Source organism: Myotis daubentonii, chromosome 1 (assembly GCF_963259705.1).
Source record: "Myotis daubentonii chromosome 1, mMyoDau2.1, whole genome shotgun sequence".
NCBI lineage: Eukaryota > Metazoa > Chordata > Mammalia > Chiroptera > Vespertilionidae > Myotis > Myotis daubentonii.
Window position 1 is genome coordinate 97,391,240 of NC_081840.1, and position 19,994 is coordinate 97,411,233.

A 19,994-nucleotide genomic window follows, 5' to 3' on the forward strand; every position below is an offset into this window, starting at 1 on the left:
TGCCCCCTGTCACGCTGATCCTGGTGCTGGGAGGCATATTACCCTTTTACTATATAGGGTAGAGGCCTGGTGCATGGGTGGGGCCGGCTGGTTTGCCCTGAAGGGTGTTCTGGATCAGGGTGGGGGTCCCCACTGGGGTGCCTGGCCAGCCTTGGTGAGGGGATGATGGCTGTTTGCAGCTGGTCACACACCCTTCAGGGTGGGGGTCCCCACTGGGGTGCCTGGCCAGTCTGGGTTAGGGGATGATGGCTGTTTTCAGGCTGGGGGTGACTGAAGCTTCCAACCGCTCCTTTTTTTCTTTATTTCTTTTTTTATTCTGGGCCAGCTTTAGCTTTGAAGCTTGGCTCCAGCTCTTAGGCCTCTGCTGCTGAAAGTTGGTTTCTGGCCTTTGCTTACAATGTTGCAATCCTGCTGGCTGAAGCCCGGCGGACTAAAGCAGGTTTCTGGGGTTTTGTTTAACTTCTATATTTGTTACATAGTTGCTTAGAGTTGCAGCTCAGAGGCCGGCAGCGGCAGGCGGGGAACGTTGGAGTCCTCCGTCACTGAAGCAAGCAAGCCTCATGTTCGCTTCCAGCTGCCGGCCGCCATCTCGGCTGGCAGTTAATTTGCATATCGCCCTGATTAGCCAATGGGAAGGGTAGTGGTCGTACGCCAATTACCATGTTTCTCTTTTATTAGATAGGATAAAGCGATAATATGCAAAATGACCTGCTTTCCGACACACAAGATGGCTGTCCCATGTGGTCAAAGATGGCCGCCCACATCTGGACACAATGTGGCCTTCAGGGGAGGGCAGTTGTGGGTGATCAGGCCTGCAGGAAAGGGCAGTTGTGGGCGGAGGCCCAGACCTGCAGGGGTGGGCAATTAGGGGGGAATCAGGCCTGCAGGAAAGGGCAGTTGGGGGGGCGGGGACCCAGACCTGCAGGGGTGGGCAGTTAGAGGGGAATCAGGCCTGCAAGAAAGGATAGTTAGGGGTGACCAGGCTGGCATGGGAGGGCATTTAGGGGCAATCGGGTCAGCAGGGTAGGGCAGTTAGGCATCGATCAAGTTGGCAGGGAAGTGGTTAGTGGGTGATCAGGCTGTCAGGCAGAAGCAGTTAGGAGCATTCAGGCAGGTAGGCAGGTGAGCGGTTGGGAACCAGCAGTTCTGCCTTGTGAAAGGGATGTCCAAGATTGGAGTGGGTGCAGGCTGAGCTGAGGGACACCCCCCATAACTGTTTGACCAGTCGCTATGATGCATACTGACCACCAGGGGGCAGAAGCTGCAACCAGCAGTTTAGCTTGCTGTTGTGACTAAATCACAAGTGACTCCATTTGCCTTTGTGCCTTAATTTGGGGCTTATTTTTTTTTCTTCCCATTTTTAAATATATTTTTTTATTCTTGATAATGTTATAGATATCTCCCATCTCCCCCCCCCCCCCCCCCCCCAGGTCTTCACTACCCTTTTGCTCATATCCATGGGCTATATATATCTATACTAATCAAAGGGTAATATGCTAATTCGACCAGATGACCTTCCAACAAAGCCACGGTGGCGAGGCCAAGGCAGAAGCAGTTAGGGGCGACCAGACCAGCAAGGGAGAGCAGTTAGGGGCAATCAGGCAGGCAAGCAGAGAGGTTAAGGGCGATCAGGCAGGCAGGCAGAGGTGGTTAGGAGCCAGCGGTCCCAGATTGCGAGGGTGGGGGTGTCCTGGATTGGAGAAGGTGCAGGCTGGGCTGAGGGACACCCCCTCCCCCTGTGCACAAATTTCATACACCGGGCCTCTAGTAAGGGTATAAATTCTTTGGTTTAGCTCTTCTCATCTCCCCAACCACACATTGAGGTATGCCAGTCTGTTCCACGCCTTCCTGCTTCGGGTCTTATTTTGTTGGTCAATTCATTTTGTTCAGTGGTTGGCAAACTGCGGCTCACGAGCCAAAGGCGGCTCTTTGGCCCCTTGAGTGTGGCTCTTCCACAAAATACCGACTTCTGCACATGGGCCATGAAGTTTCAGTCGTACTGTACGTGCGCACCTGCATGTGGTATTTTGTGGAAGATCCACACTCAAGGGGCCAAAGAGCCACATGTGGCTCGGAAGCCACAATTTGCCGACCATGGATTTTGTTCGTTAGATTCCACAAATAAAGGAGATCATGTGATATTTGTCTTTCTCAGTTTGGCTTATTTTACTTAACATAATATTTTCCAGGTCCATTCATGCTTTCCCAAAGGGTAAGAGATTCCCTCTTTTACACAACTGCATAGTATTCCATAGTGTAAATTTCCCACAGCTTTTTTATTCATTCATCTAGTGATGGGCACTGGGGCTGTTTCCAAATCTTAGCTATTGTAAATAATGCTTCTATGAACATAGGGGTGCATATCTTCTTTCTGATTGGTGTTTTGAAGTTTTTAGGATATATTCCCAGGAGTGGGATTGCTGGGTCAAACAAAAGTTCCCTTTATTGCCCTAGCCAGCTTGGCTCAGTGGATGGAGCATCAGGCCTGCAGACTGAAGGGGTTCCCAGGTTTGATTCCGGCCATGGGTACATGCCTGGGTTGCAGGCTCAATCCCCAGTAGGGAGTGTGCAGGAAGCAGCCAGTCAATGATTCTCTCTCTCATCATTGATGTTTCTCTCTCTCTCTCCTTCTCCCTTCCTCTCCGAAATCAATAAAGAAATATATATATTTTTTAAAAGTTCCATTTATCATTTTTTGAGGAAGCTATACTGTTTTCCATAGTGGCTGCACCAATCTGCATTCCCACCAGCAGTAAACTAGTGTTCCTTTTCTCTACAATCTCACCAGCTGGGGCATATATTTAAACTGCCTGTTTTTCCTGTCAGTGGCATCTGAATATGAAGAGTATATGCATCCCCAACTGGCAACTATGTACCTCCTGGTCTATCTATAGGATAACATGTCTTTGACTCAAGTTGAATTTTGTATGGGCCATAGCTCATTCTCTATTAGAACAATATGTACATTGTCTCCATATGTGGTTGAAATTTAAGGAACTGTATTTCTATGGTATAGTAACATTTTTGTTGATGTGGAAGTAATAGTACAGTTATGCACCACTTAAAAGTGGGGATGGGTTCTTGGAGATAGGTCATAAGGTGATTTCGTTGTGCAAACATCAGAGGGTATACCTACACAAACCTAGGTGGTGTGGCCTACTGTACACCTAGACCAGTGATGGGGAACCTATGACACGCGTGCCAGAGGTGACACGTGAACTCATTTTTTTGGTTGATTTTTCTTTGTTAAATGGCATTTAAATATATAAAATAAATATCAAAAATGTAAATCTTTGTTTTACTATGGTTGCAAGCATCAAAAACTTTCTACATGTGACACGGCACCAGAGTTAAGTTGGGTTTTTCAAAATGCTGACATGCCAAGCTCAAAAGGTTTGCCATCACTGACCTAGACTCTATGGTATTGCCTCTTGCTCTGTAGGGGGGTGGGGGGGTGGGAGGGGGGCGCAAATAATTTGTCCAATACTCTTATGGCTTCTTGAGTGAGATGTCCTATAATAAAAAACATATTATTGCCCTAACTGGTTTGGCTCAGTGGATAGAGTGTCAGCCTGTGGACTGAAAGGTCCCAGTTTCGATTCTGGTCAAGGGCATGTACCTTGGTTGCGGGCATATCCCCAAGTGGGAGGTGTGCAGGAGGCAGCTGATCAATGTTTCTCTCTCATCGATGTTTCTGACTTTCCGTCCCTCTCCTTTCCTCTCTGTAAAAAAAATCAATAAAATATATTAAAAAAAACACACACACACAAAAACAGATTAATAAGAGAAAAACAAAAGTTGAATAACATGTATACTTCCTATATACCTGGGAAAGACCCAGGAAAACTGAGTAACTTGCCAAAATGTCAGAAGCCACCACCTTAAATACCATCTTCAGCTGAAGATTAAAAAAAGATGTTGGGCGTAAGGAGAGTGAGTTATGGGGTGTTACCAAAAAAAGCACAGTAAAAGGGTAAGATTATTATACAGATCTAAATTCTTTTACATTGATATGTGTTTCTGTGCATATGGTCATCCCCCTCTTCTTGGTACACTGAGGCAGACATCCTTGCAAATATAAATGCCTTTTACAAAGGGTAACTTCTACTTGGTTTTCAGAGCTTCCCTCATGTCTTCTGCTTGTTAAAATCAATTAGCCTAAAGTAAGCCTCATTCCAGCTAGACTTATTTTAAGGCGACGAATTCTGATCCTCTACAACTCTTAGGCTGCAAAACCTGTACAACATATTACTGTACTTAATACTCTAGGCCAATGGTTCTCAACCTTGCTACTGCCGCGACCCTTTAATACAGTTCCTCATGTTGTGGTGACCCCCAATTTCATTGTTACAAATTGAACATAATTAAAGCATAGTGATTAATCACAAAAACAATATGTAATTATATATGTGTCTTAGGCGACCCCTGTGAAAGGGTTGTTCGACCCCTTCGGGACCCACAGGTTGAGAACCGCTGCTCTAGGCAGTTCTATTCTTCATAAATATTTACATAATGTGTTATGCTATGATGTTAAGATGGCCACTGAGGAGCTAAGATGTCACTTAGGCATTAGGAATTTTTCAGATCTATTATTATCTTATGGGACTTCTGTAGTATATGCACCTTCCTTGACCAAAAGGTTATGCAAGGCATATGACTATAAATCAGAAGAGGTATGCAGTGGTTCTCAACCTCCCTAATGCTGCGACCCTTTAATACAGTTCCTCATGTTGTGGTGACCCTCAACCATAAAATTATTTTCGTTGCTACTTCATAACTTTAATTTTGCTACTGTTATGAATCGTAATGTAAATATCTGATATGCAGGATGTATTTTCAGGGGTCGCGAACCAACAGGTTGAGAACCGCAGTGTCTTGAAAAGAAAACTGGGCTCAAAATCAGGAGAACTCGTTTCTTATGCTGGTATACTACAAAAGTAATTTTATGACAATTTTATTGTATAAAGAAATTAGATTCAGGTCTCAAACCTTGACTCTCTTCTAACTGTATGCCCTTTGGAAACTCATTCTATGTTTTTTTAACCTCTAGATTTTGTGATGTTTAAGATTATTACCTAGATTTGGAGGGTTATGTGAATTTGGGGGCCTAAATGACAGCACTTTACACAACTAAGTAGTTAAGTCTCTCCTCCATTATCCACAGTCAGATGCTGTTCAAAATATTAAATGGAGCCTTGGTAATTCAGTTGGTTAGAGTGTCGTCCTGACATGCCAAGGTTGTAGGTTTGATCCCTGGTCAGGGCACATACAAGAACCAACCAATGAGTGTATAAATAAGTAGAACAACAAATCAGTGTTTCCCTCCCTTCTCCTATCCCTCCTTCCCTTTTTCCCTTTTTTTCTCTCACCACTCCTTTCTTCAAATTCCAGGAATAAACATTTCATAAGTTAAATTGCATCCCATTCTGAGTGCCCTAAGAAGATCTTTCTTTATCCCACTTCATCCCACCCTGAACTTAAATCATCCCTTTGTCCAGTATGTCCATGCTGTATAAATTACCTGGCCATTTAGTCACTTAGTAGCCATCTCCATTATCAGAGAGAGAGTACATTCATATAACTTTTATTACAGTATATTATTATAATTATTCTATTATTAATTATTGTTGTTTATCTCTTAACATGCCTAATTTATAAATTAAACTTTATCATAGATATGCACATATAGGAAAAAGCAGTATAAACAGTACTAACTCCTTGCTTAACACAGTCAATTGGTTCTGTAACTTTAAGCAAAGCAACATTTAATGAAACCACTTTTACCGTAGGCTAATTGATATAAAACAAGAGTTAAATTTCTGTCAACTTTATAATGAAATGACAATAAACACAGTGACATTATGTGAGGACCTGCTGTATATAGGATTTGGTACTATCTGTGGTTTTCAGGCCTCCATTGGGCTGGTCTTGGATCATATCCCCTGAGGATAGGCAGGAGGACTATTATCTATATATATTCTAGAGGCCCAGTGCATGTAATTCGTACACTGGGGTGGGGGGGGTGTCCCTCAGCCCAGCCTGCACCCTCCCCAATCTGGGACCCCTCGGGAGATGTCCAACTGCCAGCGGATGTTTAAACTGGCAGTCGGACATCCCTCTCACAATCTGGGACTGCTGGCTCCCAACCGCTCACCTGCCTGCCAGCCTGATCACCCCCTAACCACTCCCCTGCCGGCCTGATCTTGCCCCCAACTGCCCTCCCCTGCCATCCATCTTGTGACTACATGGGGGTGGCCATCTTGTATGAGGGTGTGACAGTCAATTTGCATATTATCTCTTTATTATATAGGACAACTCTTGTTATCTTAAAAATCACTGAAGAATGAATGTAACTGGGAAGTTTTATTGATAGAACTTTTGCTTTGATTTCATTTCCATGCTATTTGCCATTGTGATAGAAGTCTCTCTCACCAGACTCTGACATTTCAGGTTACTACTCCTGTCGTTAAGCAAGGACCAGTTTCACAATCGGCCACACAGCAGCAGCCTGTAACTGCTGACAAACCACAAGGTCATGAACCTGTTTCCCCTCGAAGTCTTCAGCGCTCAAAGTAAGTTGATGTTATGTGTTGAGACAACATTATGTTTTCCTTAATATGGCATTCTGCATTGTTCAAATATTATAAATATGTATATATGATAGAATTTCATCTTGGAAGAATCCATAGATAGCCTAACTTCTTTTTATGTATTACCAAATTTACAAAGGCTATCTGTAGCAATTAGATTGTTGTGTAGTAAAGCCTGGATTATTTTGAGAAAGGTGACTCTTTTCTCTAGAATTTCACTTAGTAGAATACAATGGGAGTAACAATTAATACATGTACAAAGAGGGCACATGGTTATATAATACTTTATTTGTTGGAAATGAGACATCATTTTTAACCTCCTCATAGCAGTTTTAGATTTGAGTGTATTGATGAAGCCAAAAATCTCACATCTAAAACCTGGGCCAGTGTTGCCAATGGTGTGTGTTAGTCAAGCTTTCCTCTTAGCTTCAACTGCTCTTATAAGGATTACTTGTCATATAGAGCTGTAGCATGTTGTCCCTTTCCTTTGTTAAATGAACAAAAACAAATTTAAATGATTTTCATTTGATTTTCCTGTTTTCATTTCTTGCTATGAGGTGGCAAAATAATTCAACTGATGTTTTTATTGTTGTTTTCTAAACAAGCATTTAAGAACTTAACACATCCCAATGAGAGTTATCCCCTTCAAAATAATCACCTTGGGAAGCTGTCTACTTACTCCAGCAATGTTGCTATTGCTCAGAACATTTTGGGGAAATTCTTCTTTTAAATTGTCTTTAGAGGCTGCAGTATTATTTTAAGTATCCACAGTGATGAAAACTCTTCATCCTTTGGGAGATTTAGTTTTTGGAAATAACTGAAATTCATTCAGAGCCAAGTCTGGTGAAGCAGGTAGGAAATAACCAACTTGGGTGACTAAATTTTTTATTCTCACCACCATAACCCTAAAACGTAGCCTAAACCACACAGTTTTAAAAGAAGATAACCAATCTAAAAGTGTTACTTTTTTTGGTCTTATTTTGTCACTAAACTCAATTCATTGCTAGCCAATAAAATGCCTGTATTTTGCTTCTCATTATTTCACCCTCTGATTCAATACTCTTCTGATGTTAATCAAGAGCAATATATGTTTTCCTCTCCTTATCTACATGTATTTAAGATATAATATTCAGATGTGCATTGTATCTACAATTGTTAAAATGTGACCATGTAGCCATGGCCGTGTTGCTCAGTGGTTAGAGTGTTGGCCCTCCTTTCCATTCTCTAAAAATCAACGGAAAAAATATCCTTGGGTGAGGATTAATAAAACAAGCAAACAAACAAAAAAGTGTGACCATTTCTTAGTGACATTCTTATTAGTGTTTATAGTATACAAAGTCATCAGGTTCTGCTGTCAAATTTAGAGAATACTGTCATTTTAAATTTGACTGTGACATTAGTTTTAAAGGGGCTTTTTTCTGCAAAAGTATATTGAGGAATATATGATATAAATGTACTTTGAATTTTTAAATTGTGTTCATCTTCTATATATATAAAAGGCTAATATGCAAAGTGTCCCCTCAGGAGTTTGATTGCTTGCTGTGACATGCTCTAACCACCAAGGGGCGGCGTGGAAAGAAGGGAGGCCCCGGCCAGCAGCTGGGGAAGGGAGATCCCAGCCGGCAGCCAGAAGGCCTTGATCAGCCCTGATCGCCAGCCAGGCCCAGGGACCCTACCCATGCACAAATTTTGTGCACTGGGCCTCTAGTGTTAAAATAAATTTTTCTTAGGTATTTGGATATCTTGAATAGAAGGTATCAACAGACAATATCTAGGATACCTCGTAACTGCTTGTAGATACACTACACATTCAATTGTGTTTTCTCTTCCAGTAGCCAGAGAAGTCCATCACCTGGTCCAAATCATACTTCTGGCAGTAATGCATCAAATGCAGCAGTTGTACCACAGAATTCATCTACCCGAACTACATGTTCATTAACACCTACGCTAGCAGCACATTTCAATGAAAATCTCATAAAACATGTTCAAGGATGGCCTGCAGATCATGCAGAGAAGCAGGTATGTTACATGATTCACAGTAGATATTTTGCCTTTGGATAACTAAAGTATAATTTAAATTCTTTTAAAAAACCTAATCTGGACTGCTATAGTCAAGCTATATTTAAAGCAACTAATTTCTAAATAGGTTGTCTATTTTATAAAATATTTGATATATACTTACCTGTAGGGTGGTTTAACATAAAATATTTTAATATAATTATCATTGTAGCTACCATTATCAAGTACTAAGCATTTAGTTCTATACCAAATGCTTTGTTTTTTCCACTTAAAATTGCTAACCAGCCATAGCCGGTTTGGCTCAGTGGATAGAGTGTCAGCCTGTGGACCAAAGGCTCCTGGGTTCAATTCCAGTCAAAGGCATGTACCTTGGTTGCAGGTTCCTCCCCAGCCTGGGCCCTAGTCTGGGCAACCAATCAATGTGTTTTTCTCACATTGATATTTCTCTCTCTCTTTCCCTCTCTCTTCCACTCTCTAAAAATCAATGGAAAAGTATCCTCAGATAAGGTTTAAAAAAACAAAAACAAAACCACTAACCAATGCATATAATGAGTTTTCCCATTTTAAGACCAGATAAATTATACCAAAATCACCCCATTGATGCAGCTCAAAGACAATGTGCTTTTTCCATTCAACCAGTCATTCTGATAGTTTTAGAACCTGTTAGTAGTTTTAATCTTATGATTCTCCCACTAGACTAAGCTGTTAGAATTTAAGAAACATTTTTATTTTAGGATGAGGGCACTTAAGGCATTGAAATTATTGCCATTGGCTTCTCCCTTTTCTCAGGTAACTGCCCATCTGAAATGTTCTGTAAGTTCACAGAGGTATGTTGTGTATAATGATACAGGAATACAGTGAGGCCTTTTTATCAGCATTATACCTGAACTTTGGCTGACCCAGCATCTTTTATTGGTGACAAATCATGAGTCATCCTATCCTAGTGCTATACTATTCTAAGTATCTTCCACCATATGAGAGTTGTTTTGTTATATTTTTGTGTGTGTGTGTTGTTTTTTTTTAATATATTTTATTGATTTTTCACAGAGAGGAAGGGAGAGAAATAGAGAGAGTTAGAAACATCGATGAGAGAGAAACATCGATCAGCTGCCTCTTGCACATCCCCCACCAGGGATGTGCCCGCAACCCAGGTACATGCTCTTGACCGGAATCGAACCTGGGACCTCTCAGTCCGCAGGCTGACGCTCTATCCACTGAGCCAAACCGGTTTCGGCTTGTGTGTGTGTTTTAAAGAAAATAATTTTCCCCTTAGATTCACCAGCATTTTTGTGGATTTACTTATTTCAGTTTTTTTTATTCCAACCAAACTATTTTAAATATAATAATGTTACATGCAGTAAACATTAATATTTTAAAAATAAAAGGATTTTAAGTATAATAATATTACCAAAACTGTACTAATATAATAGGATACCACAAAAGTTGTAGGAAATATTAAAAATCTGCAAATAACAGAATTTTTTCTATTATATTCGAGTATATATTCCCCCCCACCCCCCGGATCTATTTTTGTTCATCAGTTAATGTTCTTCATTATATTCCACAAATGAGTGAGATCATGATATTTATCTTTCTCTGACTTGCTTATTTCACTTAGCATGATGCTTTTAAAGTCTGTTTTGTCGGATACGAGTATTGCTACTCCAGCTTTTTTTTTCTTTTCCATTTGCATGGAAAAATTTTTTCCATCCCTTCACTTTCATCTTGTGTGTGTCTTTTGTTTTGAGGTGGGACTCTTGTAGACAGCATATAGTTGGGTCATGTTTTTGTATCCGTTCAGCTACCCTACACATTTTAATTGGAGCATTTAATCCATTTACATTTAGGGTTATTATTGAGAGGTACTTATTTATAGCCATTTTAATTCTGTATGGCTAGGTTTCTCTTTCTGTTTCTTCTTGTCAGGAATCCCTTCAGCAATCCCTTCAGCATTTCTTATAATGCTGGCTTAGTGGTGATGAACCCCTTTAGCCGTTTTTTGTCTGGGAAGCTCTTTATTTGACCACCTATTTTGAATGATAGCCTTGCTGGATATAGTAATCTTGGTCTGAGATCCTTGCTTTCCATTACCTTGAGTACTTCATGCCATTCCCTTCTGGCCTATAGAGTTTCTGATGAGAAATCAGGTGTCGGCCTTATGGGAACTCCTTTGTAGGTAACAGTTTTCCTTTCTCTTGCTGCTTTTAAGATTCTTTCTTTGTCTTTAATTTTTGGCATTTTAATTATGATGTGTCTGGGCATGAGTCTTTTTGGGTTCTTCTTGTTTGGGGTTCTCAGTGCCTCCTGAACTTGTGTGACTTTTTCCTTTACCAGGTTAGGGAAGTTTTCTGCCATTATTTCTTCAAACACCTTCTCTATTCCTTATCTCTATTTTTTTTCATGGTTACTGTATCTTTTTTCATACTGTTGAGCATTTTTAACATCATTACTCTGAACTCTCAGATAAATTTATCTCTGCTTCATTTATCTCTTTTTCTGGAGAATTCACTAATTCTTTGATTTCGGACTTGTTTCTTTGTTTCCTCATTTTAGTTGTCTGTTTGGGTTTGTGACTATGTTTTAGGTTAGATCCTCTATGCCTCTCAATCTCTAGTGCAGGACAGTGTTAAAGGCTGTTTCTGACTAATTGGATCAGGCAAAGACTCAAAACCTCTGCCTGCAGACTAATAGGATTTCAACTTGAATTGCTCTCAGGCAGTGGTCCTCAGTTGTAGCAAGAGTTTTTCAACTGGGTGGGACAGTTGCTTCTGTCTGGAGGCTAATTGTTACTTTTAATCTCTTAAGTGGCCCCAGGGCAAGGTGTTCTCCAATAGGGTTTGTCAACTGTCTTCCCCCCAGGCAAGGCAGATGTCAATGTGGGAAAGATGTCCTCCCTCCCCTGTGTGAGGGAATGACTCAGCCCAGGAAACTTGGGGTGTCTGCCTTCTGAGCTCTATCCCCCGAGTCCCCAGTCCTGGGTTCTGCTCTCACATCTCCAGTCCACTTCATCCTCCCTCTGCAGGAGCACAAGGTGGGTGGCTCCACAGGGAATTTTTGTGAGGGTGCCCCAACTTTAAGCTGTCACTCCCTGGCAGATAGCAACCCACTGCTTTTCACAGCTAGATGTTATGTGGGTACCCTCCTCAGATTTGGTGCTCTCTGCTGGGGAGCACAGCTTCGGGATTAGATCCCAGAGTTCTCAGTGGCACCGCCTCACAGCTGAGATATCTCTCTGGGACTTTAGGTGCTGTCTCTGGGTGCCTAGCCAGCCCTTTCTTGTCTCTGCCCCTTCTACCAGTGTCTATGTGGTCTCTACCTTCAGTCCTTGGGTATCAATCAGGGTTCTGTCCTATCAGTTTTACATTGATTATTCAGGAAGCCTTTCCATATTTCAGTTGTAATTCCAGCTTGTTCCCGGGAGCATGTCCATGCAGCATCCTTCTACTCTGCTGCTGTTTTTAATCTCTCGAATTTCTGTGGGTTTAAAGGAAAATAATTATTCTGCAATCTTGGTGTAAAGCTCTACTCAAAAATTTAATGTTTTATTTTTTATATGTCATTTATATTTTATGTGGTTTTCTGTAATTATAGGCATCAAGATTGCGAGAAGAAGCCCATAATATGGGGAGTGTTCATATGTCAGAAATTTGTACTGAATTAAAAAATTTAAGATCTTTAGTCCGAGTATGTGAAATTCAAGCAACTTTGAGAGAGCAAAGGTAAGTTTTTTGCTGAAATTTTGTTGTTGTTGTTTCTTAGAATTATATATCTTAAGTCAGACTGGAGAACATAACTTTAAATTTCAGAAGTGAACTTTAATGTTTCTTTATATTGTGTCATGTTCCATTATATTACTATAACTTATGTTTTTATAATTTAATACTATTTCTAGTGAGTGCTAATGGCATCTAAATTTTATTTTTCTTAACACATGCTTCATTAGACATTTTTTCTTGTATTATAACTCTAAATTATGGTAATACATTATTTAAAAAGTGAAATAGGACAGCAACTAATTATGAAGGGTCACTCTTTGAATTGAGGGGACTTATCTATTGCCCAGGGTATTTATTTCCGTTGAAATTTCAAACTACTATTTACATTATGCTTGTATCATCAATAGATTCTTGGAAATTACAGTAGGAATATAATTTTCAGCTGCTTCAGTGACATATATCTGTTTTCACCTAAACTCTTACTGTCTCATTTTTAAACACCTGTTACAAACTTGAGGACAAACTTTAAATGGCTTCACATCCTGTCTGTATAAGGTAGAGTTAAACTTGTCATGAAACCAGACATATTTAGTAAAATACCAAGTTGGGCTTTATAGTAAACTTGGAAAAATTGAGTTTTTATCTAATGTCTCAATCTCTAAAATATGTGGAGGCATATTTTGAATATTTGAACTGATATTTTGAATATCAGTTGGGATTCTTTTACTCTAATATTGCTCTGAACGGAGCTCTAACATACATAAAGCTTAATTTCCTTTTGGCTTGCTAGACAGACTTAGCTTTTAGGAAATTATACTATTCCTTATGCGATGTATTAAAACAGTATACACAGTCAAATATCAAGCCAGTATACAAAAGATTTTATGAAGTTTATGGAAATCTGATTAGCTGTGGAGTTTTGGTTTTATTTTTTGTTTTAAATATACAAGTCTGTGGGACTTGACTTGGCTCCATTTTTATGAATTTACAGTTATATTGAGAACTGTTCTTCAAACAATTAGTTTGTTGCACTTAGTTAATTCCATCATTACTATACTTACTATATTGTAGTCCAGAAAACATTCAATATAGGTTTATCTCGTTCAATATCTACTGCCTTTGTGTATGTGTGATGATACAGTAAACACTATGTTTTAAATTAATCTTTATATTAAAATTAATTATTGAGAAATTGTTTGACAACTAGAAAATATTCTTTTGTCATTCTTATGCAATATATATTCTTATGTAAAATATATTTATTGGTTTTCTTAACCATAGACTTACCAGTTTTTAATTATTTTGTCTTAACTAGTAGTTACTCATTTTTTAAAAAATAATTTTGTTGTTAGAAGTTTGATTTTTCTGTAACATTTATATGACGACCACACAGTTCTAATGCCTTCTTATTTTTTTCAGGATACTATTTTTGAGACAACAAATTAAGGAACTTGAAAAGCTAAAAAATCAGAATTCCTTCATGGTCTGAAGATGTGAATAATTGCACATGGTTTTGAGTACAGGAACTGTAAATCTCTTGCCCAATCTTAACATTTTTGATCTGCATTTAAGTAGACTTTGGACCGTTAAGCTGGGCAAAGGAAATGACAAGGGGACTGGGGTCTGTGAGAGTTGATTCAGGGGAAAGAGACAAGATTGATGTAAAACCCTTGAAATGTAGATTTAATGTAGATGTATTCTTCACGTTGTAAATATGTTTTGTAGAGTGAAGCCATGGGAAGCCATGTGTAACAGAGCTTAGACATCCAAAACTAATTAATGCTGAGGTGGCTAAATACCTAGCCTTTTACATGTAAACCTGTCTGCAAAATTAGCTTTTTTAAGAAAAAAAATGGAGGGGGGGGTTTAATTTATCATTCAGAAATCTTGCATTTTCAGAAATTCAGTGCAAGCGCCAGGCGATCTGTGTCTAAGGAGATACAATTTTGAACCATATGGGCAGTGTACAAAATATCATGAAACAACTATTTCCACACTTGCACCTGATCAAGAGCAGTGCTTCTCCGTTTGTTTTGCAGAGAAATGTTTTTTTCATTTCCGATGTGTTCCATTTCCCTCTGAAATACTTGATTTGATTTTATCCATTTTTTAAGGCTCCTCTTTTTTCTCCTTTCTTAAGGCACTGTTGCTATGGCACTTTTCTATAATCTTTTCATTCCTGTGTACAGTAGCTTAAAATTGCAGTGATTGAGCATAACCCACTTGTTTGTATAAATTATTGAAATCCATTTGCACCCTGTAAGAATGGAATGGACCTAAAAGTACTGCTGGACGTGAGTGTGTGCTGAAAGTACATTGATTGCTCAAATGTAAGGAAATGGCCCAATGAACATGGTTGTGGGAGGGGAAAGAGGAAACAAAGCTAGTCGGATGTGAATTGTATCTGTTGTAATAAACATGTTAAAACAAATAAAATGTTATTTTTCTTTTCCTTTTGTCAAATGCATATTAGAATTTGAACTACCTGGGGATTCTTTATCAGAACTATTCTTGTTGAATATTTATACTTAATTGAAATAAGTCCTTAAAGGAGGTTTCGTTTAAAGCAGATTAACAGGAAATGTGTATAAGATATTTAATGAACTATGAAATTCAACAAGAATGATTAAGTCGCTTCCCAAGTGGTTGTCATTTGTTAAATCCTGGTTTACCTGTCTTGCTATTATGACATTTCATTTTGAAGGATGTTTGTGTTGTAGCTAACTGTTCAAGTCTGGTGCTGACTGCTGTTCTTAGCCATCACAAAACGCTAAATTTGTGTAATTGGAGCTTCCTACTGTTAGCTGGAAATGGTGGAGAAGCTCAGCTTTGTATATTGTTTTCCTAAAGTATATTAAAATAAAAAAAGAAACTATTGCTACTATAAAATTACCTTGGCTTTTTTTTTTCTCTGCTAAAATATTGGTCAGCTGGCCTTAGCATGACACTGCCAGTATTATATCAAGTCACAAGGGTTTCTTTATGCAGAAAAAATCTTAATTTCAAAATCTTATCCAATTTTAGAGCCTTTTTTTCCTGTCGAGGCAGATGTATTCATGTGCTTTCAGAGAACTGCCAGCACCAAGGGCTTATTTTGTGATGTGAGACATTAATGTTATTACATTCTGGGATACTAAAATTTTGAAATTCCTCTTGTTGCTTTAAGCATAATTTAAGGTATAGAAGATAATGCTCAGCCTTTTCAATAATATTTAAAAAATAAACTGTAAGAGATAGTATGGATGATATTTTCTAAAATACAAAAATGTTCCAGTATTATTAAGAGGAATTAGAATCTTATACTGGAGACTGATTTTTTTTTTTTATTGTAACTTGAGCATAAAATGTAAGAAGAACCAAATGTCATAAGTTTTATCATCATGAAATGTTTATACCTATGAGATTGTTAACATTTGCTGGACTTGATTAGTGCATGTAAATGAAACTCGGAAGAGAACTATGTTAAGCTAGAACCCTTACTAATGTAGTCCTGTGTATTTCCAGGAAAGAAGTAAGCAATTTGCTATGTGGTAGGCAAAGGTTTCCTGATCAGATGGTAACTCATATAAAGGATGCCTGGTTTGAAATTTCCTGGTGAATTTTTAAACACAGAAAATTAAAATTTTTGTAGTCTATTTTTACAATATTTGAATCACTTATTCTATAAAAAATTATTTTAAATATTGCACTTTAATACAGACATGGTGTCCAGCTACTAACCTTCTTGAGGTAACCAGGGACTGTTTCTAAAAATAGACATAATATCAGAGAATACACATTTTGGTGGGCTCCTTTATTCAAATAATTTGAGAATGGAAATATGAATAGCCCCTAGGAAACCTCAGGGTTTTAATTTTTGTTTTAAAAGGGACATATTCAAACTATGTTGTAATAAAATGTATTTTGTGAAGGTGGGTCTGTTAGAAAGTCTTTACCCTGAAGTACCAGCTTCCCTACTATTTTTTTTTTCTATGTAGTTCAACTTTTCATTTTAAAACTTGGACTGTATTTCCAGATTTTTAACACCCTGAAAATTTCCATGCTTCAGCCCTTTTTTAAAGACATCATGCTTTTAATAGCCCAAATGAATGATTTTATCTTCTAATTTTATATATCTATTTCACACTTGTAATATATTGGAAAGGAGGTGCTTAAAACTTTGCAAAGAATGAATTGTTACCCCATTTCAAAAATAATCTATTCTGTTTAAACAGCCTTAGCTTTAAGGGATTATTTCCCGGGGGAAAGGGGCAGGGCATGAAGTAAGTCACTCTGCAAATCAGAAATATTATAGTTCTGATTTGGACTTAAATCAGGACTTAACACTACTGTATTTAGATACGGGGTTTGAATATACGGATTTCAATACCTGTAAATACGGCTCTATCTTGTATTTGTACTGAAGTGTACAAAATTACACTAAAAAGTAATAAATATGTTTTGACTATATTGTGCGGTTATTTCAGAATAGTCTGTTTTGAAAGTCTTAGAATGCATAATTTGCATTTTAAAAAATATCAGATCACTGCTAGACTTTTAATAGTAATTGTCATGTATCAGTTGCAATATAATTTCTTAATTGCAGTATTTTAATAAAAATTTTGGCTTAAAAGTTGGGATTCTTTAGATCCTGTTCTAATTTGCTCTACACATTTGTCCTCTTGATTTCTGAACTTCCTGAGTGCCCTAAAATGCAGTCTGCCTAGGCAATCTCATCCAGGCTCTTGACTTTAAGAACCCTACTTTAAGGTCAACTTCATTCAAGTTATCTAGTCTTGATCTCAGAGCTCTCAACAGCAGTCAGTTTAGATACTTGATCTAACATTGCGAATTCTCCAAAAAAAAGAGCTCTTGATTTGTGCTTCAGACTTTATTCTCTAGGATTCCCATTTTCATTAATTGGCTCAAGACACAAATGAAGGAGTTACCCTTTATTATTTCTTTTCCCTCTAACATCCTCATCCTATATTTAAACCATCAAGATCCATAAGCTCTGCCTTAAAAATGTATTTGGATCTGTATCTTCTCACTACTTTCATGTTTACCACTCCAATCCAACCTACAATCATCTTTATGCCAGACCACTACCACAATCTCCTTACCTTTCTTTTCGCTTCTACCCTTAACTCAGCACCACAACCACACACACATTATCTATTCTCCATACAGCCACCAGAGTGAAATATTAATCACATTCTTTTCACAAGCCAGTAATTTAATGCTCAAAACAAAATGCAAAGCTCCTACTGTGGATTACATGTTTAATCCCCTAAATTATATCACCACAGTCTCATCTAGTTTCTCACTTGCATTGTACCCCCACCTGAGGGTTTTTGTGTTTTCTCCCTGCCTGGCTGGGAAGTTCTTTTCTTCGAGACTTGCACAGCTTGCTACCCATTCAGTCTCTTCACAAATGTCACCTCAAAGAAGCATTTTCCTGATCTCCCATCTAAAAGGACACCATCACTATTCCTTCACTGTAGTTTTCATCAAAGAACTGTGTGATGCATAGCATTCCATAAATACTTGAATGAATTATGAATACTAAATAACTACATACAGCATTTAGAAAATTTACAAAGATTACTGAAAATTTTTCAAGTTTTGATTTCGTCCTCTTAGATAGGAACAGCAACCAGCTTTTATTTCCTCTTAAGAAGTTGTTGCATTTTACTATTGGTTACCAAAACCTAACTGCAAATCTGTTTTGTTAGCATTATGTGGTCTCTTTAAGCAAGATTAATGAACTGAACCAGTAATAATTAGAGCTTCCTGTGAACACATTTTAGGAGTAAGTAATCCAACAAGAAGTAAGATGCTACTTCTGATTAATAAGCTTGGGGAGACGGACCAGCAGGACCTGGCCCTGCTTCTGAAGGACAGTATTAGATGAGTTGTGTGGGTTGGGGACTATGCCCTGGTTTCACAAAGTAGGACGCTTTGATAATCCCGTATCTTTGGTTCACATGATGCCTTGATATCCAACCAGGCCTTTCTGACTAATTTTTAGGACAGAGTATAGGAAGGAAACACTCTTGAATCATGTTCTAAGATGTGTCACTAATAGAGTATTTGTACTGCATGTACCCATCATATGGAAAATGGCTGAGATGGCGAATTTTCTGCCTTTGTGAAGATGAAAGATTGACAGGCAAAAACTCATTATAAAAAGTTTTAAGGTGCCTGCCCTAACCGGTTTGACTCAGTGGATAGAGCGTCGGCCTGCAGACTGAAAGGTCCCAGGTTCGATTCTGGTCAAGGACATGTACCTTGGTTGCGGGCACATCTCCAGTAGGAGGTGTGCAGGAGGCAGCTGATCGATGTTTCTCATCGATGTTTCTAACTATCCCTCTCCCTTCCTCTCTGTAAAAAATCAATAAAATATATTTTTAAAAAACTTTTAAGGTGCCTGTTAATTGCCCAATTAGATCAATCTATGGGGTATGTTAGGATCACAATCTTTTTCTTTTTGAAATACAATTTTCATTTATTTTTTCCCCCAGAGAACTCTTCTTCACTCCTTAAAGACTTAGCTCCTGCCCTAACCGGCTTGGCTCAGTGGATAGAGCATTGGCCTGCGGACTGAAGGGTCCCAGGTTCGATTCCGGCCAAGGGCACATGCCTGGGTTGCAGGCTCCATCCCCAGTAGGGGGTGTGCAGGAGGCAGCCAATCAATGATCCTCTCTCATCATTGACGTTTCTATCTCTCCCTTCCTCTCTGAAATCAATAAAGAAATATATTAAAAAAAAAAAAAAAAAAGACTTAGCTCCTTACATCATGGGCTTTGGTGGAGGTTGTGGGGCAGCACCCGCAGGTGTAAGTCAGGATGGAGGTGTTCGGTCCTTCGGAGCTTCACGAGAATGATTCCTGACTGCTGTGAATGGCACAGCTCACACAGTAATGTAGTTTCACATTCAGCTTGGGGAGCACATAGGCGTTGAAGACACTTGCTTTGGAGATGTCTCTAATGGCTGTGGCCTCTACTATGTTTTGAATGACAAACTTAATGCCCTTGTCCTTGGGCATGCACTGGGCGCAGTTGGTGCAGCAAATAGGCTGCATGTGGCCTTGGCCTTTTTTGGCACGACCGTTATTCCTTCTTTTCTTGGTCATCTTGGAAACCCATAATAATTTTCTTATTCTGTTGATGTAGTTTCAGGGTTATTACCTTAGATGAGAAAGGCAGGAAGCAAGGACAATAATTTTTGTCTCGTGTGTATTATATATCCCCATCAACTAGAGAAATTAGCACAAAGTATGTACCCAAAATACCTAAATATTTGCTCTGTAAGATGACTCAATTTTGTATTTAAGATTAACATTTTCCAAAATACATAAATATATATATATATATATATATATATATATATATATGAATTTTTATTTCAAGGAGGAAGGGAGACAGAGAAACATCAATGATGAGAGAATCATTGATTGGCTGACTCCTGCACACCCTACGCTGGGGATCAAGTCTGCAACCTAGGCATATTTCCTGACCAGGAATTGAACCATGACCTCCAGGTTCATAGGTTGATGCTCAACCACTGAGCCATGCCAGTTGGGCAAAATAATTTTTAAAATCATGACTTAAGAGCTCCAATTCTTAAAATGCCAATGCAATCTCAGGCTATATCTTTCTATACTTGTTTCACAAGCGCAAGAGTTCCA

At 38.7% G+C, this 19,994-nt stretch overlaps 1 protein-coding gene and 1 pseudogene across 8 annotated transcripts in view; one reads left to right on the forward strand and one right to left on the reverse strand.

Annotated features, from left to right (window-relative positions):
* The window catches only part of WAC (WW domain containing adaptor with coiled-coil), a 105,168-nt gene extending 89,954 nt beyond the window's left edge, over positions 1 to 15,214 (forward strand). For all 8 annotated transcript variants that reach the window (XM_059711714.1, XM_059711731.1, XM_059711708.1 and 5 more), the window contains 4 exons: positions 6,451 to 6,572; positions 8,423 to 8,609; positions 12,201 to 12,328; positions 13,745 to 15,214. In XM_059711714.1, coding sequence (XP_059567697.1) covers positions 6,451 to 6,572; positions 8,423 to 8,609; positions 12,201 to 12,328; positions 13,745 to 13,814 — 507 coding nt within the window. In that variant the 3' untranslated portion in view covers positions 13,815 to 15,214. The remainder of the gene's footprint in view (positions 1 to 6,450; positions 6,573 to 8,422; positions 8,610 to 12,200; positions 12,329 to 13,744) is intronic.
* A 3,882-nt stretch (positions 15,215 to 19,096) lies between these two features.
* Positions 19,097 to 19,442, reverse strand: LOC132230833 (small ribosomal subunit protein eS26-like; annotated as a pseudogene).
* Positions 19,443 to 19,994: the final 552 nt, after the last annotated feature.